At 39.4% G+C, this 23,585-nt stretch overlaps 1 protein-coding gene across 5 annotated transcripts in view; it reads right to left on the bottom strand.

The window, feature by feature from the left end:
* Positions 1–23,585, bottom strand: part of CCDC138 (coiled-coil domain containing 138) — a 215,382-nt gene that overhangs the window by 123,852 nt on the left and 67,945 nt on the right. For all 5 annotated transcript variants that reach the window (XM_079776948.1, XM_079776951.1, XM_079776949.1 and 2 more), the window contains exons 8-10: positions 22,179–22,256; positions 21,964–22,071; positions 18,335–18,499 (exon numbers count right to left, since the gene is read on the bottom strand). In XM_079776948.1, coding sequence (XP_079633074.1) covers positions 18,335–18,499; positions 21,964–22,071; positions 22,179–22,256 — 351 coding nt within the window. The remainder of the gene's footprint in view (positions 1–18,334; positions 18,500–21,963; positions 22,072–22,178; positions 22,257–23,585) is intronic.

Below are 23,585 nucleotides of genomic sequence, written 5' to 3'. Positions count from 1 at the left end.
AAATCAATAAAATATATTTTAAAAAATAAATAAATAAAAATAAAAAATAAATAAATTTTAAAAAATGAATTGACACAGACAACAGTATGGTGGTTACCAGAGGGGAAAGGGACTGGGGGGAGGATGAAGAGGTGACAAAAAAGACTAAACTTTAGGTAAGGAGCACATATGCAATATACAGATGATATATTATATCTTTTTACACTTGAAACATATAATCTTATTAACCAATATCACCCCAATAAATTTAATTTTAAAAAAAATTTTAAAGATAACTGCTGGTTTGGGGCTTGGGTAACACCTAAGGGCTTTGGTGATAGGTAACACAGTCCTTCCCTACAAGAGGGCTAGGTCTAGACTGAGGGTAATTTCATGATTTGGAATTTAACAATAGGGGACTACAAGTTTTCAATCAGTAATATATAACCTAGAGATAAAGATTCACAAGTCTTAAAAACCTGTGTGACATCAAAGTCCTAGAAATGGATGAATAAGACAGTGTATAGTCCACAATGAGGGCTAAAGTCAGAGTCCTAAGAAAATACAAAGATTTAGAGTAATAGCTAAAAGAGTATCTGACATATAAATATTTCTTGAATAAATGAGAAAGTATACGACTAGAAAATAGTAAAGGAAGAACCAAAAAAAAGATTCTGAAAGGAACTTTCTGCTATGACCCAGGAAGAAAATCAAGAGACAGAAATAGCATTGTTTTTCTAAGGCAGGAGGAATATTTTATGTGTTGTTTTATACTCACCCAAGGACATATACATGAAGATATGTTTTTATTGACTTTTAGAGAGAGAGAAGGAAAGGAAGGGGGAGGAGAGAGATGTGAGAGAAACACATCAAGTGGTTTCCTCCTGGATGTACCCTGACTGGGGATCAATCCTGAAACCTAGGTATGTGCCCTGACTGGGAATAAAAAATCCATAATGTTTTGGTGTACGGGATGATGGTCCAACCAATCCAACCAAACTGGCCGGGGCTAAGGCAGGAAAATTTTATAATAACTCATGTGGTGATTAGTGTTACTGGTGTAAAAAGTTATTTTACAAGAGGATATAAAAAAGTTCACTGGATTTGCTAAAATGAAGCTGTCTGTGATGACAACCACTACCCAAAGCAGGGCTAGTGAAGAATTGGTGTGGTAAGCCTAATATCACTAAATTTAACATAGAATGCAAGTGATAATACAACACACCCATTTATAATAATACTGTAGCCCAGCCAGCATGGCTCAGTGGTTGAGTATTGAACTATGAACCGGAAGTCATGGTTGATTCCCAGTCAGGGCAGATACCTGGGTTGCAGGCTCAATCCCCAGTGTGGGGCGTGCAGAAGGCAACCGATCAATTATTCTCTCTCATCATTGATGTTTCTATCTCTCTCTCCCTCTCCTGTCCTCTCTGAAATCAATAAAGCAGTGGTTCCCAACCTCTGTTTGGCCATGCCCCACCTAAGCATCTCTAAAACCCTGATGCTCTCCCTGTGACATGTAATTCTTATTATTCAAAAAGAGAACTTCTATTCACATGGAAGAAGCCTAAAAGGCCATTAACTTGGTCTAAACAAGCTTCTAAATAACACGGCATCCATGAAAGAAAAATCTATCCTAATATATAAAAGCCCAGGGTCCGTATCGTCCAAAACGACTGAAGGCTCAACCAACCAGAAGTCAGTCCTGCAGTCAGTGCTGGGTTGCGTGGCGACCCAGCACTAACTGCAGAGGGGGCTGTGGATCAGTCCTGGAGAGAGGCCCGGGGAGAGATTGGCAGGGTCTGATCTGCAGCCTCTGTGGCAGCTGTTGATCAGCTATTGCCTCTCTCTTTCTCTCCGGGCTTTGCCAGCAGCCACGCGTCTGTTTCTCTCTGGGCCTCCACAGGGGGGCTGATCAGTCCCGCCTCTCTCTTCAGGCCTGGAAATAGGCCCTGAGATGCTGACTGGCATAGAAACCGACCAATCAGAACCAAATCTGGGTGAAGTGCCAGGAGCCAATGGCTGCCTAGGAGGGGGAGCTTTTGATGCTGACAGGCATAGAAACCAACCAATCAGAACCAAATCTGGGTGAAGTGCCAGGAGCCAATGGCTGCCTAGGAGGCGGAGCTTTTTGACACTGACTGGCACAGAAACCGACCAATGAGAACCAAGTCTGGGTGAAGTGCGAAGAGCCAATGGCTGCCTAGGAGGCAGAGCTTTTGACGCTGACTGGCATAGAAACCGACCAATCAGAACCTAATCTGGGTGAAGTGCCAGAAGCCAATGACTGCCTAAGAGGCGGAGCTTTTGACGCTGACTGGCAAAGAAACCGAACAATCAGAACCTAATCTGGATGAACTGAGAAGGAAGAACCTAAGGTGGCGGCTGAGGAGGGGTTTTAAGGGCAACAGCTGTTTGGTGTAAGGTGTAAGAAAGCGGTTCAATTTTTTAATGACCAGTTTGGCAGTATACTGCATATGGATGGCTATCAGTCCTATATAGGGATTATGTATTTTTGTCTGCCAAGAACATCTCCTCCTGCTGAAAAAGACTCTTCCCCCCCATTTAAGCAATCCTATCCTATATAATAAAAGGGTAATAATGCTAATCAGCAGATGAATGCATTAGAAAACAGTGGCACATCTACACAATGGAATACTACGCTGCTGTAAAAAAGAAGGAACTCTTACCATCTGCAACAGCATTGATGGACCTGGAGAGCATTATGCTAAGTGAAATAAGCCAGTCGGAGAAAGATAAATATAACATGATCTCACTCATTTGTAGAATATAATGAACAACATAAACTGATGACCAAAAATATAGCCAGAGAAAAAAATATTTTAGAATATAATAAAAGTAATCCTGTTAATTAGAGATTTTTAATATTTCCTATAACTTTTGTGATATTATACTATGTTAGTACATTTTGGGTAGTATTATATTTAACATTTTTTTCTTGAAATATTTATGTTTATTGCATGTAAATGGCTGGTTATTTTGTATCTACAATCTGGTAATAGATTTATTTTGTTTATTGTATGGTTAAGTGCACAAAAGTTTTTGCCTTATTTGCTTTAGTTTTTAATATATGAAATTTACGTGGTCAAAAGAAAAGAACATACTAGAAGGAAACAACAGAAGATTAGACATAGCACAGGATCGAATCAGTAGTTTGTAAAACTACTAACCCTAACCCTAACCCTAACCCTAACCCTAAACCTACCCTAACCCTAACCCTAACCCTAACCCTAACCTGATCAGAATAACAAAAAGAAAAATGAATTTTTAAAAACGATGAGAGCCTAAGGAACGTCTAATACAGTGATGGGCAACCTTTTGAGCTTGGTGTGTCAAACGTCGCCAAAAAACTGAGCATAACTCGGGTAGTGTGTCCCTTTGAGGAAAAAACATTATTTCGCAAATGTTTCATCTTCAGGAGCAGCAAATGTTTCATCCTCGGCATGTGGCCGCCTCAGCGGCCGAGTGTCATCACAAATGGCTACACGTGTCAGTGCTGACACGCGTGTCATAGGTTCACCATCACTGATCTAATACAACATCAAGCATACAAACATTCTCATCATAGGGGTACCAGAAGGAGAAAAGAGAAAAAAATTGAAAAACTATTGAAGAAATAGTGACTAAAAACTTCTCTAATCTGGCAAAGAAATCAGACACACGTGTCCAGAAAACAGAGTCCCAAATAAGATGAACCCAAAAGCCCACAGAAAGACACATCATAACTAAAATGCCAAACACAAAAGAAAGCATCTTAAAAGCAGCAAGAGGAAAGCTGTTAGTTACCTCCAAGGGAGCTCCCATAAGACTATTGATTTCTCAACAGAAACTTTGCAGGCCAGAAAGGAGTGGCAAGAAATATTCAGTGATCAAAAGCAAGAACTTACTACCAAGATTATTCTACCCAGCTAGGTAATCATTTAGAATTGAAGGCGAGATAAAGACCATCCCAGACAAAAAAGCTACCCTGACAAGGAAAAGCTGAAGGATTTCAATCTAGTAAGAAAATAAATCTTAAAGAGACGGTTTAAATAAGAGAAATAAAGGTATAAACTATGAATAATAAGATGTTAGTAACTACTACATAGCTATTGATAATTACGCTAAATGTAAATGAATTAAATGCTCCAATCCAAACACACAGGGTGGCTAAATAGATAAGAAAACCAGACCCATACAAATATTGCTTACAAGAGACCCAATTCAGATCAAAAGACACAGAGAAACCAAAATGGCGGCAAAGGTAAACAACTAAACTGCCGCCTCGCACAACAATTTCAAAACTACAATTAAAAGACAAAACATCTATCACCCAGAACCACGGGAAAGCTGGCTGAGTGGATGTTTTACAACTAAAAGGAAAGAGAAAGGAGCACAAACGCTGAAAAGCTGAGGTACGGAGACATGAGAATCGGGCTGGTGGCGGGCAACTGGGCGCGCGGCTTTTTTTCAACCCGAAGGGAGACAAGCTCCTGATCACTCTGAAATCCAGTTTCTAGGAACACGCGGGGGACCCAGATGCCTATGGGGAGAAGCTGGACTGTCAGCCATCGGGTCAGAAAGTGAGGGTGACTTTTTTGCAGAGGTGTGCCCAGCAATCATTGTTTACTGCGCTGGAGCGCGGGACGCGGGGACTTGGAAACACGGAAAGTCAGAGAAGGCTGACGGCAGCCATCGCCGCTTGCCACGCCCTAGCCTAGTGACACCCTGAGACCCCGCCCAGCCCTGAGGCCCCACCCCGCACATTCTACAAACCCGCCCAGGCTCCACAAGAGGAGTTTGCATATAAATGGCCTACCCTGTGGCAGCTTAACCAAATAAACTGTAGCTCCAGTCAGACTGCTCCAAAACTGCCAAATCCCAAGCAAAGAGGAGAAAACTGTAGTTCTTGCTGTAGCTCCTGCTGGGTGGCCTCAGACAATAGCTGACTTGTACCCCATTGGAGATCCAAAACTACTGTATCTAGTGGTCTGTGTGAGACAACACCAGATTTCAACTATTCTCATAAGGGACACATTCAAGAGCCAGACTCAGTGAGCACCAAAGCCCTACTGGAACAAGTCCTGCCCCATAAACGTGTCTCCAGCACAGCAATTCTTCCGTTATAGACACAGCGGGTCCTCATAGCCAATTGGTCTGGAGGTCAATTCCTCCCAGTGACACCAACAACAACCAAGACTTAACTACAACAAGGCTGTACACACAGAGCACAAAGGGGTGCACCAAGAGTGTCCAACTCAGGTAACTGGGAGGCTGACCCATTGAACCATAGAGGACACCTAGCAAACAAAGCTACCCTACCAATTCAGGAAAGCAGTGAAAATGAGGAGACAAGGAAACAGATCACAAACGAAAGAAATGGAGAAGAACAAATGACTGGACATAGAGTTCAAAACCACGGTTAAAATGTTTTTCAAGAATTTTCTAGAACAGGCTGATAAATTTAAAGAGACCCTCGAGGATATGAAAAAGGACCAACTAGAAATTAAGCATACACTGACTGAAATGAAAAATATTACACAGAGACCCAACAGCAGACTAGAGGAACGCAAGAATCAAGTCAAAGATTTGGAATACAAAGAGGCAAAGGACACTCCTCCGGAGAAGCAAGAAGAGAAGAGAATCCAGAAAGTTGAAGATAGTGTAAGAAGCCTCTGGGAAAACTTCAAGTGTACCAACATCAGAATTATGGGGGTGCCAGAAGAAGAGAGAGAGCAAGATGCTGAAAACCTATTTGAAGAAATAATGACTGAAAACTTCCCCCACCTGGTCAAAGAAATAGACTTACAAGTCCAGGAAGCACAGAGAACCCCAAACAAAAGGAATGCAAAGAGGCCCACACCAAGACACATCATAATTAAAATGCCAAGAGCAAAAGACAAAGAGAGAATATTAAAAGCAGCAAGAGAAAAACAGTTAGTTACCTACAAGGGAGCACCCATACGATTATCAGCTGATTTCTCAACAGAAACTATGCAGGCTAGAAGGGAGTGGCAAGAAATATTCAAAGTGATGAATAACAAGAACCTACAACCAAGATTACTCTACCCAGCAAAGTTATCATTCAGCAGAATGGAAGGGCAGATAAAGAGCTTCACAGATAAAAAAAAAAAAGCTAAAGGAGTTTATCACCACCAAACCAGTATTATATGAAATGCTGAAAGGTATTCTTTAAAAAGAGGAAAAAGAAGAAAAATGTAAAGATAAAAATTATGAACAACAAATACATATCTATCAACAAGTGAATCTAAAACTCAAGTGAACTAAAAATCTGAGGAACAGAATAAACTGGTGATTATAATAGAATCAGGGGCATAGAATGGGAGTGGATTGATAATTCTCAGGGGAAAAGGGGTGTGGGGGGTGCGGGAAGAGACTGAACAAAAATCATATACCTATGGATGAGGATAGTGGGGGGGCGGTAAGGGCAGAGGGTGAGGTGGGAACCGGGTGGAGGGGAGTTATGTGGGGGAAAAGGAGAAACTATTGTAATAATCTGAACAATAAAGATTTATTAAATTTAAAAAAAAAGACAAAGCACTTCCAAGAAGAAAATTCAGAACACTACAAGCTGCCCTCAAGAAATAAAATAAAAAATCTCAAATTAACAATATAACTTATACTGAAAAGAACTACAAAAAAAATTAATGCCCAAAGTGAGCAGAAGTAAGAAAATAAAAAAAGATCATAGAGAGAAAAAAAAACAAAATAGTCTAAAGATCAAGAAACCAAGAGCTAGTTTTTGAAAAGATGAACAAAATTCATAAAACTTTGACCAGAAATCAAGAAAAAAAGAGAGAGAGAACCCAAGTAATTAAAGTCAGGGATAAAGCAGAAGTGGCAATTGACACTACAGAAATACCAAAAATTATTATAAAATAAGATGAACAACTATATGCCAACAAACTGCACAATCTGAGAGAAATTAATAAATTCCTAGAAACAGAATAATCTTCCAAGACAGAATCAACAAGAAATAAAATAATCTAAGAGACCAATAACTACTAACAAAATTTAATCAATAATCAAAAACTCCCAAGAAAACAGCCGGGCCTGCGTGGCTCAGTGGTTGAGCATCAATCCAAAAACCAGGATGTCACAGTTTAATTCTCAATCAGGGCACAGGCTGGGTTGAGGGCTCGATCCCCAGTAGGGGGCATGAAGGAGGCAGATGATCAAAGATTCTCTCTCATCATTGATGTTTCTCTCTCTCTTACTCTCTCCCTTCTCTGAAATCAATAAAAATATATTTCAAAAAATAAAAATAGTATAATGAGCTCAATCTAATATCAAAAAAAAAAACTTCCCCAAAAAACAAAAGTCCAGAGCAGAATGCTTCATAGGATACTCTCTACGAATATTCAAATAAGAATTAACACTGATGCTTTTCAAATTATTCCAAAAATGTCAAGAGAAGGGAAGACTCTCAAGCTCACTTTATAAGGCCAGCATTATCCTACTTCCAAAACCAGGCAAAAACATTACATAGAAAAAAAAATGATGACACAGATGCAAAATCCCTCCACGAAATATTAGCAAAGGGAATGCAGCAATACATTAAAAGGGTCATACACCATGATCAAATGGGTCTTATTCCTTGGAGGCAAGTATGGTTCAATATCTGCAAATCAATTAAGATGATACACCACATAAAATAAAGGCTAAAAATCATATGATCATATGAATAGATGCATAAAAAGCACTTGACAAAATCCACCATCCATTCATGATTAAAACTCCCAGGAAGCCCTAACCGGTTTGGCTCAGTGGATAGAGCATCAGCCTACGGACTCAAGGGTACCAGGTTCGATTCCGGTCAAGGGCATGTATCTTGGTTGCAGGCACATCCCCAGTGGGGGGTGTGCAGGAGGCAGCTGATCAATGTTTCTCACTCATCGATGTTTCTAGCTCTCTAACCCTCTCCCTTCCTCTCTGTAAAAAATTAATAAAATATATTTTTTAAAAATATAAAAAATAAATAAAACTCCCAGGAAAGTGGGATAGAAAGAACCCACCTCATCAGAGTAAAGGCCACATATGACAAACCAAGAACTAAAATTATACTCAACAGGGAAAAACAAAGTGTTTTCCTTAAGATCAGGAACAAGATAGGGATGTCTGCTTTCACTACTCTTATTCAACAAAGTAGTGGAAGTCCTAACCACAGCAGTCACATAAGTAGAAGTAATAAAAGACACCCAAACTGGAAAAAAAGAATTAATTCTGTTGTTATTTGAAGATGTCATGATATAGGGAACCTAAATATTCCACACAAAAATTAGAACTGAAAATTGAATTGAGTAAAGTAGCAGGATAAAAAATAAATATTTAGAAATCAGCTGCTTTTTTATACACTGATAATGAACTCAGAAAGACAAATTAAGAAAGCAACTCCATTTAAAATTACATCAAAATAATACTAATAAAGTACCTAGTAATACATTTAACCAAAGAGATAAAACCTATATTCAGAAAATAAGACGTTGGAGAAAGAAATTGAAGAAGATACAAATAAATGGAAGTATATCCCATGCTCATGACCAGGAAGAATTAACATAGTTAAAATGTCCATAATATCAATACCAATCTATCAATTGAATGCAATCCCTATGAAAATACCAGTGGCAATTTTCACAGAATGAAAACAAATAATTCTAAAATTCATATGGAATCACAGAAAACCCAACATAGCCAAAGCAATCTTTAGGAAGAACAAAGTACCATAACATTTGATTTCAAACTATGCTACATGCCAATAGTCATCAAACCAGCATGGTACTGGCATTTAAATAGACACATAGATCAATGAAACAGAATAGACAGCCCAGAAATAAATTCATACTTATACAGTCAAAATTAATCGATGAAAAATAAGGCAAGAATATACAATGGGGTAAAGGCAGGTTTTCAATAAATAGAACTGAGAAAACTGGGCTGAGGATGTAAAAATATGAATGTAGGCCACATTTTTGCACCATATACAAGAATAAACTCAAAACAGAATGAAGACTTAAATGTAATACTCAAAATCATAAAACTCCTAGAAGAAAACAAGAGCCATAAATGCTCTGACACTGCTTTTAGAAATATTTTTTTGAAAATGTATCCTCGGAAAAGGGAAACAAAATATTAAAAATATGGGACTACAAGAATCTAAAATGTTTTTGTATAGAAAAAGAAACCATCACTGTAACAAAAAGATAATGTACTGAATGGGAGAAGACAAATGCCAATCATACATCGATTAAGGGGTTAATATCCAAAATATATGAAGAACTCATACAACTTTATACCAAAAAGAAACAATCCTCAACCAAGGATATTTTTTTCAATTGATTTTTAGAGAGTGAAAGGGAGGAAGGAAGGGGGAGAGAGAGAAACATTGGTTGCCTCCCACACGCACCTAGACTGGGGCAGATCGAACCTGTAACCCAGGTACGTGCCCTTGATGGGCAAACGAACCCACAATGCTTCAGTTCGCAGGCCTACACCCTAACCACTGAGCAACACCAGCCAGGGCTAGTATGTTATTTTATTTTCATTTGTTTGAGTTATTTTCTAATTTCCATTTCTTTATTTTAAATTTATTTTTCTTTTTTTTATTGTTTAAAGTATTACAAATAGTACTACATATGTCTCTTTGTTTCTCCCCCCAATTGACGTTCACCGAAGGGACATGCCCTCACACCCCTCCCAGTGTCTTTCATCCATTGGTTATGCTTATATGCATGCATACAAGTCCTTCAGTTGATCTCTTACCTCCTCCCGCCCCCCAAATCTCCAGAGCCTTCTCGCTGTCATTTGACAGTCTGTTCGATGATTCTGTTTCTGAATCTATTTATGTTAATCAGTTTATAATGTTCTTTATTATCCATAAATGAGTGAGATCCTGTGGTATTTTTCTTTCACTGACTGGCTTATTTCAGTTAGCATAATGGTCTCCAGGTCCATCCATGCTGCTGCAAATGGTAAGAATTCCTTCTTTTTAATAGCAGCGTAGTATTCCATCGTATAGATGTATCATAGCTTTCTAATCCACTCATCTGCAGATGGGCATTTAAGTTGTTTCCAAACCTTAGCTATTGTAAATTATGCTGCTATGAACATAGGGGTGCATATATCCTTTCTGATTGGTGTTTCTGTTTTCTTGGCATATATTACAAGAAGTGGTATTACTGGGTCAAATGGCAATTCCATTTTTAATTTTTTGGGGAAACTCCATACTGTTCTCCACAGTGGCTGCACCAGTCTGCATTCCCACCAGCAGTGCACCAGGGTTCCTTTTTCTCCGCATCCTCTCCAACACTTGTCGTTTGTTGATTTGACAATGATAGCCATTCTGACAGGTGTGAGGTGGTACCTCATTGTTGTTTTGATGTGCATCTCTCGGATAATAAGTGACTTTGAGCATGTTTTCTTGGCTTTCTGAATGTCCTCTTTCGAAAAGTCTCTATTTAGGTCATTTGCCCATTTTTTGATTGGGTTATCTTCCTTTTGTTAAGTTGTATGAGTTCCCTGAAAATATTGGAAATTAAAACCTTATCGGAGATAACATTGGCAAATATGTTCTCCCATGCAGTGGGCTTTCTTGTTGTTTCGTTGATGGTTGCTTTTGCTGTGCTTAAGCTTTTTATTTTGATGTAGTCCCATTTGTTTATTTTCTCCTTAGTTTCCATTGCCCTAGAAGCCGTATCGTTAAATATATTGCTAAGACAAATGTCTGCTATTTTGGTGCCTATGGATTCTTCTAAGATTTTTATGGTTTCCCATTTTATGTTTAAGTCCTTTATCCATTTTGAGTGTTTGTTGTTGTTTTTTTGTATGGTATAAGTTGGTTATCTAGTTTCATTTTTTTTCCAAGTATTTGCCCAGTTTTCCCAAAACCATTTATTGAGGAGACTGTCTTGACTCCATGGTATGCTCTTGCCTCCTTTGCCAAATATTAATTGTGCATAATGGCTTCTGTCGATTTCTGTGTTCTCTGTTCTGTTCCACTGGTCTATATGTCTGTTCTTGTCAGTACCAGGCAGTTTTGAGAACAACGGCTTTGTAGTATAGCTTGATATCTGGTATTGTGATCCCTCCAACATTGTTCTTTCTCAAAATTGCTGCAGCTATTCGGGGTCTTTTTTTATTCCAGATTAATTTTTGGAGAATTTGTTCCAGGTCTTTGAAGTATGCCACTGGTATTTTACCTGGGGACTGCATTGAATTTATAGATTGCTTTGGGTAGTATGGACATTTTAATGATGTTTATTCTACCAATCCATGAACATGGTATATGCTTCCATTTGTTCATGTCTTCCTCTATTTCTTTTTTCAGTGTTGTGAAATTTACTGATTACAGGTCCTTTATCTCCTTGGTTAAGTTTATTCCTAGGTATCTTTAATTTTTTTTTGTTGCAATGGTAAATGGGATTGCTTTCTTAATTTCTCTTTCTGTGATTTCATTATTGGTGTATAGAAAAGCCATAGACTTCAGGGTGTTAATTTTGTATCCTGCTACATTGCCAAATTCATTTATTAAGTCTAGTAGTTTTTTGATGGAGTCTTTGGGGTTTTTAATGTACAATATCATGTCATCTGCGAATAAGGACAGTTTTACTTCTTCTTTTCCAATTTGGATGCCTTTTAATTCTTTTTCTTGTCTGGTCGCAATGGCTAGTACTTCCAGTATTATGTCGAACAGGCGTGGTGAGAGTGGGCATCCCTGTCTTGTTCCTGTTCTTAGGGGAAATGGTTTTAGTTTATGCCTATTGAGTATGATGTTGGCTGTGGATTTGTCATATATGGCTTTTATTTTGTTGAGGTATGATCCTTCTAATCCCACCTTCTGAGGGTTTTTATCAAGAAAGGGTGTTGGGCTGAGAAAGAAGATGGCTGCCGACGGGAAGGCAGACTACAAGATAGTATGTGAGTGAGAAAACAAAGGGAGAGTGTGTGGTCGCACAGGGAGTGTTTGTTGGTGAGTTGGGGGACAGCTACACTCCAGGAGACTGTGGGGGACTGCTGTACGGGGCTCCCCTGACCAGGCAGCCCCCACTGTTGCTGGGTTCCGTCCCAGAGGGACCGGCTCAAACGCGGAGACCACCCCATCTTGAAGGGGAAAGTGGATGTTATCGGAAGCCTGAAAAGTCCTGGGAATCTACAACTATGGCACCCACCAAACAGCTGCGAACCCGAGAAAACCAGTCCCCAAGTGGCACAAACACGCAGATTCAAAGGAGCTCTACACTTCCTCACGGAAAGGTCAGATTTCGCCTGGGATAAGGTGAGGTCTGTGGTCCCGGGAGGAGAAACACGCACGGTGGTAGCTGGAGAACATGGGGAAGTCTGCGCCTAGAAAAATCCATAGTTGTTGGGGCTGGCGTGATCCGTGAATGTGGAAGGGGGTCCGCAGAGCTGCTAACAGAAGGGAAGTCTAAAAAGCAACCCATTTTGATCTGGGCACAAAAGGACAGACTAAAAATTTTAAAAGTGTGCCAGCTGCTTAGACCCAAGGAAAAAAAAAGACTGCACGGACTTGTGTGCAGCCCTGGAGTTTGCACACTTAACTCTGGCTCTTTTTTTTCTTTTTTCCTCTTTAAATCCTTGCTTTTGATTACTAAGCCCAATACATAGGATCACCCAATTGGGGACACTCTAAGAGACTACAGGGAAAAGTTGTTTTTCTGGAACCTGGGGATCAGAGCGGGGAATAACCATCAGAGAACCAGCTCTGGGGCAACCCACTCCCCCAAACCGGTATTAAGTGCGACAGGGAAAGCAAAACCTAAACACTAGCTAGAGAGGACCTATAGACCTGAAGGTCAATCCAGAAACACTGCCACCCAGGGGTTGAATCACAAATTGACTCTTGTGTAAACACAATTAAAGGAATATAAGAAATAAAGACATTCAGCCTGCTTAAAAATCAGGACTGGCTTACAACACTGAGGAGCAGTGGAACGCACGGAATGTCAACTGACTAAGAAGCAGGCGTGCCAAACAGAATAGTAGAGGAAGTGAATGACGACTACTGTACATTTTTATTTTTAATTTTTCATCTTTTACTTAAGAAACTAAATTCGTTTTTATTTTTTCCTCACTTGATTTTATCTTTTTAATTATTACATTTTTATTTTCAATCAATATTATTACTACTACTATTTTACCTTTTTTCTTTTAAGTGTCATTTTATTTTCTCTTTATTTTACTTTGGGATTAGTGTTCTACATTCTATTTTTATCTTTCCTTTAGTATCATTTTACTCTATCTCAACTTTACCTTTATGCCATCACTCTCTTCCTCACTTTTCCCCTTTTGTTGTCCTGTTACTCTTACCCTATTCCTGTTTTAGATTTTCCCTATTCCTTCCTTTATAGCCCCTGTTAAAATTTCACCCTACTTATATATCTAATTTCCAAACAGCTCCTCCAAGTCCATGCACACCTTTCTCTTCTCTTACTTCACTATCCAAAAGATTTTTTTCCTCTCTGTCCTTTTGTTGTTGTTTGCTTGATTGTTGTTTATACCGATTTTTTATGCTTGTTTATGATATTATTTTTCTTTTGCTTTTCGTTTTTGTTTGTTTTTTGCTTCTGTTTTCCCTCACCTCGCTTGATATTAGCTGTTTTTTGGGAGTTTGCATTCATCTCCAGTAGAACTGGCATGTGTTGGGATTAGTGGCAGTTCCATTGGAGTTTTCTCCCCACATGTATAGTTTGTTCCCCTTTTCTTTCTTATTCTCTTTCTTTTCTCTCTCACATTTTTTCCTTTCCCAATTTCATTTTTGAACTCCTTTTTTTTTCTCTTCTTCCTTTCTTATCCTCTAATTCGCCTTTCTCTGGTGGTCACCTTTATTTGGGGTTATTAATATCGTGAATACATTTCTGTTCAGTGGCTTGAACATTGTGCCTTGTTGTGTTGTATTTTGTGCATTTAAATCAACGCAGGAGAGAAAGAACTACATAATCAGACACGCGGAGAAGAGAAAATATGGGGAGACAAAGAAACAGCCCGCATATGAAAGAAAAGCAGGCATCACCAGAAAAGGAAGTAAACGAAATGGAGGCAAGCAACCTGTCAGAGAAAGAATTCAGAGAAATGGCCATAAGGTGGATGAAAAGAATGGAAGACAAATTTGACAATATGTGTAAGAATGAAGAGGAAATGAAGAAGAGCCAAGAAGAAATGAAAAAATGGCATTGCTGCTGTAAAGAACTCAATAGAAAGCATCAAGAGTAGACTAGAAGAAGCAGAGGACTGCATCAGTGAGCTAGAAGACAAGGTAGGAAAAATTACCCAAGCAGAGCAGCTTCTAGAAAAATAAATTAAAAAGCAGTAGAGCCTAAGGGAACTTTGGGACATGAAACGAAACAACATCCACATAATATGGTCCCCAGAAGGAGAGGAAACTGAGCAAGGAATAGAAAATCTGTTTGAAGAAATAATGACAGAAAACTTTCTTGATGTAGGGAAGAAGCTCACAGCGTCCCAAACAAAATGAACTCCAAAAGACCGATTCCAAGGCATATTATAATTAAATTGGCAAACATCAAGGATAAAGTAAGAATCTTAAAAGCGGCCAGAGAGAGACAGAAAATTACATACAAAGGATCCCCCATCAGAGTAGTAACTGATTTCTTAACAGAAATACACCAGGCAAGAAGGGAATTGAATGAAATATACAAAGTCATGCAAAGGAAGGGTCTGAATCCAAGAATATTGGATCATGTTTTCTTATTCATTCATTCACTCGATGTCTTTTGATTGGAGCATTTAATCCATTTACATTTAATATTATTATTGATAGGTACTTGTTTGTAGCCATTTCTGTATTTTATGCCTGTGTTCCTTCCTCCTTTTCTATTTCTTCTTTTTACAGCATTCCCTTTAGCATTTCTTGCATTGCAGGTAGTGATAAACTCCCTTAGCCTTTTTTTGTCTGCGAAGCTCCTGATTTTCCCTTCTGTTTTGATTGATAGTCTTGCTGGATAGGGTATTCTTGGATTCAGTCCTTTGCTTTGCATCACTTTGTATACTTCATTCCATTCCCTTCTAGCTTGGTGTGTTTCTGTTGAGAAATCATTTGATAATCTGATGGGGGATCCTTTGTAGGTAACTCTCTGTCTCTCTCTTGTAGCCTTTAAGATTCTCTCTTTGTCGTTAATATTTGCCACTGGTGTGGGTCTTTTGGGATTCATCTTGCTTGGGAGTCTCTGTACTTGTGTAACTTTTTTATTCCCCATATCAGGGAAGTTTTCTGTCATTATTTCTTCAAATAGATTTTCTAATCCTTGCTGCTCTTCTTGTCCTTCTGGCAGCCCTATTATACGTATGTTACTTCGATTTGCGTTGTCCCAAAACTCCCTTAGGCTCTTCTCCTGCCTTTTAATTTATTTCTCCACTTGCTGTTCAGATTGGGCTTGTTACTGTACCTTATCTTCTAACTCACTAATTTGGTCCTCTGCTTCTTCTAGTCTACTGTTGAAACCTTCCATGCTGTTTTTGATCATAGCTATATCACTTTTGAGTTTTTTCCTGGTTTTTGCATAGGTTATTGATTTTCTCATCCATCCAGTGTATGAACTATATGACCATTACTCTGAATTCTTTTTCTGTCATGTTGCATGCTTCCTTTTCACTTATTTCCTTTCTTGGCGATTCCTCATTTTCTTTCTTCTGGGGATTGTTTCATTTTCGCCCCATTCTAACTATCACCAGAAGGTTCAAATGTCGAGTTGTGGGGGCCTGGGCCGTGTGCAGTGGGAGCTTCGTACCCCCCGAGTGTCAATGAAGAGCTCCGACACCAAGACGTGTGGCTGCCATGGGTTGGTGGGAGCCACGCTCACCCAGGATCAGAGTCACAGGCGCTTAGTGTGGCCTCATGTGTGCACCTAGAATCAGGGACCCCGCCTGCGCCACGCTGAGATGTAGGACTGAGATTCCTGTCTCCTTACCCAAATATCAGCAGAAAGTAAATCCTAGTTTCTAGAACTGATGGCATTTCTTAGTTCTGGGCCTTCTTATTGCCTCTTTAAAGCCAGCAAGGATGAACTAAGTCTCTAATCTGTTCCTCTGCCTCTTTTGTCTAGTTTACAGAGCTGTGATTACAGAGCCCACCCAGATAATCCTGGTTAATCTCTAACTGAAGGTCACCTGATTAGTGCACTTAATTCATTTCTACCATGTGATGGCCCCTTGGTCTCTCGCTTTGAAATTTCAACACATTAACCAACTATCCTACACTAAAGGCCTGATGCACAAAATTTGTGCAAGAATAGGCCTTCCTTCCCTGTGCTGCCGGCACCGGCTTCCCTCTGGCACCTGGGACCCTGGCATCCCTCCAGCCGTCAGCCAGCACCTGGAAACCGGGCTTCCCTTGCAGCCCCGGCTTCGTCCAGAAGGTCATCTAGAAGGACACCCGGAAGGACATCTGGTCTAATTAGCATATTACGCTTTTATTATTACAGATGAGAGGCCAGATGCACAAAATTCATGCAAGGGGCTTGGCCCTTGCAGCCACAGCAGCTTGCCTCTGCCCTCAGAGCCCCAGCTTCGTCCAGAAGGTCATTCGGCTGTCCGGTCTAATTAGCATATGTCACTTTTATTATCATAGATAATAAAAGCCTAATATGCTAAGTGTCCAGTCGGCCGCTCAACCAATCAAAGCATAATATGCTAATAATATGCTAAGGCCGCTCAACTGCTCGCTATGACATGCACTGACCATCAGGGGGCAGACAGTTGACCGGTTGCTATGATGTGCACTGACCACTAGTGGGCAGACGCTCCAACTGGTAGGTTAGTTTGCTGCTGGGGTCTGGCCGATTGGGACTGAGTGAGAAAGGCCGGACACGCCCTGGAACCCTCCCGCAGTCCCTCCATGGCTGGCCAACCTCCCACGTCCCTCCCTGGCCCCAATTGTGCACCGTTAGAGTCCCTCAGCCTGGACTGCACCCTCTTGCAATCCAGGACCACTCAGAGAAAGTCGGAGAGCCAGTTTCGGTCCGACGGAGGATCAACCGGTTGCTATGACACACACTGACCACCAGGGGGCAGACGCTCAACACAGTAGCTGCCCCCTGGTGGTCAGTGCACTCCCACAGGGGGAGCACCGCTCAGCCAGAAGCTGGGCTCACAGCTGGCGAGCCTCTCCCACCTCTGCGGCAGCGCTAACGATGTCCCCAAGGGCTCCTGGACTGCGAGAGTTTCAATTATAACCCCAACACAAATGACTGCTGGCCGCGGAGGGAGCCCCAGGCTTGGCTCCGCTCCAGGCTACAAAGTTTCAATTGTAGAAGGAAAATAAATTCCAGGTACCAGGGCCTCCGCTTGGGTTGCCAGGGGGCGAGGCCGGCCTGCAAACCACCACAGGCCCCTCGCTCAGGCCGCCCCACGCCCCAAGGGAAACCCCACCTGATCCGGGACGCCCTTCAGGGCAAACCAGCTGGCCCCCACCCCTTACCAGGCCTCTATCCTATCTAATAAAAGAGTAATCTGCAAATTGATCATCACTGCAACACACAATATAGCTGCCCCCATGTTGTCAAAGATCCTGCCCCCATGTGGACACAAGATGGCCACCACAAGATGGCCAGCAGGAGACAGCAGTTGGAAGGCACCCGGCCTGCAAGGGAGGGCAGTTGAGAGGGACCAAGCCTGCAAGGGAGGGCAGTTGGAGGTGATCAACCCTGCAGGAGAGGGTAATTAGGGGTGACCAGGCCGGCAGAGGAGGGAAGTTGGGGGCAAACAGACTGGCAGCAGAGTGGTTAGGGGGTGATCAGGCTGGCAGGCAGAAGCGGTTAGGGGCAATCAGGAAGGCAGGCAGGCAAGCAGTTGGGAGCCAGCAGTCCTGGATTGTGAGAGGGATGTCCAACTGCCCGTTTAGGGATCCGAATGCCCACCAGGATCGGGCCTAAACAGGCAGTTGGACATCCCTCGAGGGGTCCCATATTGGAGAGGGTACAGGCTGGGCTGAGGAACAACCCTCCTCCGTGCACGAATTTCGTGCACCGGGCCTCTAGTAATTTAATAAAACAGTCCTCTCTCTTTATTGATGAGAAGACCCCTGAAAATAGACTTTTCATCCCTTTATAACAAAAGGCAAAATAAAAGTTATTTTAGTGGGAATGAATCCTAAAATGGTGTGTATCACAAACTGTTCACACTGATCATTTGCCTAACTCTAATATACAATTATTTTTTCATTTTGAAGGTAGGTTTTTAATTTCTGGTCTCTATTTTTTTTAAAATTCCTATCATGTTAAAAAAATATATAAATATGAATTAATTATAATTAAGTATGAAACGAATCTTTTAAGAGTCATATATTTCAAAATAAAAAACAAACCTTTATACACTTCTCCTGAATATCATTTCTCTGAGAAGCAAATTTAAATAGCAGCTTTTCACCATCCATCCCAGATTCTTCACTGTTCAATTTGCTAAGGTGATAATCCGATATCCAATCCATGAAGACAGTTAAAAGTTCAAAAACTTGTGCATTAAGTGGTACCTGTATATAAAAAATTTAATCAAACATTTCAGTTCACAACTTCATAAAACTTCAAAGGCAAGCTTTAAATTTGGTTTAGTGATTATAGAATAATTTACCTAAATCACTTCACTAAAATATGTATTCAAAAAGCTCCAAATGAAAAAAATTCCAAATCAAATATATCCAATTAATATTAGAAACATATTAAATGCTGGCTGAGAAAAGAGGAGAAAACTCATCATAGTAAGGAAACTAAAAGTACTACAGCTCATTACCAAAACAGAGAAGTTTCATAAAAATTCTTTGCCCAAGTTTGATAACATATAAAAGTAAAATTGGTCTTAACTTGAAAGTATGAACTACCATAACTAAAAGACTTTAACAAACGAAAGGTTTCAAAAGCTAAATAATTTCTACCATGAAAATTTATCTTTTCTTCTTCTCTAAAATGTTTCTTTCATGTTTATATTATAGTATTTTCTAAACACATTAACAAAATTTTTTCTTGGAAATCCTGTTCTCTGAGAGTCTACCCAAATAGGAGAAAAAATAAATAAAAACAAAATGTCACAAAACAATTTATAAAGTCAATTAGGCTAATTTTAGTATTAGTTAATATCACTTTTAGCCAATTTAATTCAATATCACACATCTACTTAAAGCAGGAAACTATGCTATACTTCATTAGATTTTTAAAAATCCAAAAAGAAAGAACTATAAAAGCAAATTAAAATTTAAAATCAATATAAAGGTAACATTAAGCAGATAGCAATTCATAAAAAGTCAATCAGATGATTGAAAACAAAAAGCTACATTATTCTGTATAAAATAAACTTTTAACCTCCTCAATTTTCTTCAAATAAAATCTTTAGATGAAAATTTCAATCATCTTGAGTACCTGATATGAAATCTCCACATTTTCCAATTCTTTTTTAAATTAAAAATTTATTCCATCGCCAGCATACATGGAAAGTTGAATGCCAGGAAAAAGGAGGAGGGGCATGGGAATCATGAAATATGACCATGTAGAACTATAAAAAAATTTTTGTACATATCTCATGCCTGGCAAAGGGGAGGGCCAGCAGAGCAGTAGCTGCCAAATGGGGCCAACCCTATGTGCATAGCACATCACAGGCTCCAGCCAATAGAATAGGCAGACCTTGGGCTTGGACCACTCAGGAAATATGTGCTGATATGTGTTCCCACCTTCACTGGGTACCTGGACTCCAGGGACCCTGAGGGCCTGGGTCAACATGATGCATGATGATATGGCTGTAGTTATTCCATTTGTACATGGCCTCCACTTTCTGAAGACAGAACTCCTTGACAGTCTGCCCCCCCGCCCCCCCCAACGATGAAGTGCTTGAGGATCTGCTCTCACAATGTAAGTAGCCTGAGGTAAGCAGTTGCAGGTAGACCACAACGTAGTTCAAGGTTCTCTGGTCACTGAAGGAAGCCAACAGGTGGACTACTGAAATCTGCTACTCAACCTGCTCGACCAAGTTTATGAAAGTGTTGTGGAAATCCTCAACTGTGAACTCATGAAGCCCTGGGACACCAGGTCCTCTTCGCTCTTTGCAGACACAGCCTTGAACCACTATAATTCTTTGCACCTACAAAGCTCAATAGGAGCAGTTCCAATCAGGCCTACTCTTGCAGCAGTTGAGTGTCGACCTATAAACCACATACTTTGTGTGGAGGTCTTTGATCTTCTGTTGACTGGTGTCACCCTCCACAAACTCCTTGTTACAGGACTGAAAGCTCCAGCAGCTGAGACCAGAGAGCTCTACACAGCAATCGTTTGCTGAATTTGGTTCTGCAGAGCCATGATGGCTTCATCATAGGCCAATTAACACCTTTAGAGTCCCTGCCCAACAGTAGTCCTGCTTCCCTTGCTGAGGTACCTCTGCCACCATTATTAAACTCCCAATTTACTTCATGAAAAGAACTAGAGAATTTATCAAAATTATAAAAGCCCACAATGAGATATCACTACCCACCCACTGGAAAGGTCAAAATGAAAAAGACTAAAAACACCAAATGGTGACAAGGTTGTGGAGCAACCAGAACAACCATTTGGCTAGCAGAAGAATAAAATGATACAACCACTTTGTAAAACTGTTTGACAATTTCATTAAAATTAAATATACATCTGCTTTATGACCCAGAAATTCCAGTCTTGGTAACATTTCCAAGTGTCTATCAACAAAAGGGATAAACAAACTGATATATGTATACAACAGAAAATTACTGAGCAATACAGAGGAACAAACTACTGATATACTCAATTATGATGAACATAATAAGCCTTACACAAACGAGTGAATACTACCTAATTCCATTGACTGAAGTTCTAAAATAGGCAAAATTAATTTATGATAATAGAAATCAGATCAACAACTATTTCTTGCAGGAATAACTAAAAAGGGACATGAGAGAACTTTCTAGAGTAATGGAAATATTCTATATCTAGTTGTAGGTTACATGAGTGTAGGCACTTATCAAAACTGGTCAAATTGTACACTTAAGAATCTGTGTATTATGTTACTATTGGTATATGTAACTTATACCCCAAAATAAATAAGTAAAATTCTTAGGGAAAAAATAATAAATGGAACCCAACAAAGGGATGGATTGCAGTTTTGATAGAAAAGTAACAATGAAGGCTTATGGAATCTCAAAACACAATGAATAATAAAGCTGTTACTAAGCTTAAATTCCTGTGGTCTATCAGTGTTATTGTGCCTGAAACACTGCTGAAACATTGTTTTCCTTTTGCAAATAAAAGCATATTTGAGCCCAGCCAGCGCGGCTTAGTGGTTGAGTGTTGACATATGAACCAGGTGGTCACGGTTCAATTCCTGGTCAGGGCACAAGCCCGGGCTGAGAGCTCGATCTTCAGTGTGGGGCATGCAAGAGGCAGCCAATCAATGATTCACCCTTATCATTGATGTTTCTATCTCTCTCCCCCTCTCTCTTCCCCTTTGAAATCAATAAATATACCGTATTTTCCGGTTATAAGATGACTTTTTAACCCAGGAAAATCTTCTATACGCCCAGTCGTCTTATACGCCGGAAAATACGGTATATTATTTTTAAAAGGCATTTATTTGAAATATTATAAAGATACTAGAGGCCCAGCGCACGAAACCGTGCACAGGTAGGGTCCCTAGGCCTAGCCTGCAATCAGGGCCATCTTCCGCCAGCTTGCCAGTTCCCAGTCCCGCCCCACCACCACCCACCCGGTTCCCCATGGATCCCCGTTCACCATGCTGTAATCAGAGCCTGTGGGCCGGAGGGAGGGACAAAGAGGGGGTCAATGCACCTCATAGCGAGTGGTCGTTATGCTGTTATGGTCGTTAGGCTTCTTTATATAGGATTCCTTTCATACCAAAAACAATGTTTGCTAAATGAAATAAAAAGGTTAAAGAACAAAGAAAATTCCTGGCTTTCCACTGGAGAAAATTTCAATAATATCATACCTTATATGTTTTTGAAACTGGTACTTTTTCTTGTCTTAAACTTTTCATTTCATGAACAGCATGGGAATTTCCTTTCAGTCTCTGTATTGTCATAAATTCATACTTCCTCTGCAACAGCAATATCCATGAATTAAAGAACAATTATGTTAAAAGTGTGAAAATCCAAAGGCAATCATTATAAAATTCACTTATGCCAAAAAGAACAAGCAACTTACCTGTAAATTATCTAAACGAGCTTGAACTCTTTTAGCCTGAATCTCCATCTTCTTGTTTTCTTCACTTACTTCATTTAACTAAAATATAAAAATGTTAGATATTTCAATATAACCCTTAAACTGACTTCATACTAAAGATTTCCCAGATAATCTATATTACCTCGTCTGCATAACCAAGCAATGGAACAAAACAAAGGCAGCATTCATAATTAAAGATCACAGCTAACATCACCATTTGTCCCCAAAATAATAATACGTGTCTAAGTCTGTATCATTCTATGAAAAATTTGCAAATCTCCCGACATCTTACAATGTCTTTTAATTGAACTTTTTATGGAACTATATATACAGAAAAGTGTGCAAATCATTAAATATGTAGTGAATTATTGGGGTTGTATTAAATATATTAATTAGGGGAAAACTGATAACTATATAATATTGAATCTTTCCATTTATGAACATAACACAGCCTTCAATTTATTAGGTCTTCTGTATTTTAATAATGTTTTGTACTTTTCAGTATATATGTTTTACACATCTTTCTTTAGATTTATTTCTGGATAGATGTTTTTCTATGCTATTACCTATTTGATTGTTAGTATATAGAAATACACTTAGTTTTGTATAATGAACATAGTTATATCCAAAGGTTCTCCTAAATATGCTTAATTCTAATAACTCATCTGTACATTCATTTGGATACGTAGGTACACAGGTAAATATCATCTGTGCATAATCCTGATTTCTTCCTTTCCAATCCTTACTTTCCATTTTTGCCTTATTTTATTGACTGGGGCTTTCAGTATAATGCTCAATAGAAAGAGTAACAAATAGTAAGCACATTTATTTTGTTATGATCACAGACGGAAAATATTTCAATAATTTGCATTTAAGTATAAATTTATTGTTGGATTTTTTTTAGTTACTCTATTAGAACTAAGAAGTTCTATTACTAGTAATTATCAGTTTGTGCTGAATTTTATCAGAGAAATTATGATTTTTCTTCTTTTATGAGACAATGCATTAATTTTCAAATGATAAACTAACCTTGTATTCCTGAACTAAATCCACTTAGCTGTATTATCCTTTTTATGTATCGCTAAATTCAATTTGCCGATGTTTTAAAATTTTGCACCTATATTCCTAAAACTGGTTTCCATTTTCCTTTGCTTATAATGTTCTCAACAGGGTTGCGTTTCAAGGTTATGCTGGCCTCATACAACAAGAAGGGGAATTTTTATCTCTTTTTCTATCTATGTTTAAGGTACATGATACTTCATCCTTATAAGTTAGCCATGAGTCCTACTGTTCCTTCTTTGAAGGTAAAGTATCTTATTTTTCTCTGACCACTTTTAAGATTTTATCTTTACCCAAAGTTTTCAACAGTCGTAAAAATAATGTGTCTAT

This window comes from Cnephaeus nilssonii (genome assembly GCF_951640355.1).
Source record: "Cnephaeus nilssonii genome assembly, chromosome: 7".
In the NCBI taxonomy this organism is placed as follows: Eukaryota; Metazoa; Chordata; class Mammalia; order Chiroptera; family Vespertilionidae; genus Cnephaeus; species Cnephaeus nilssonii.
The sequence above is the reverse complement of the archived record's forward strand: the minus strand, read 5'-3'. Positions and strand labels throughout refer to the sequence as shown.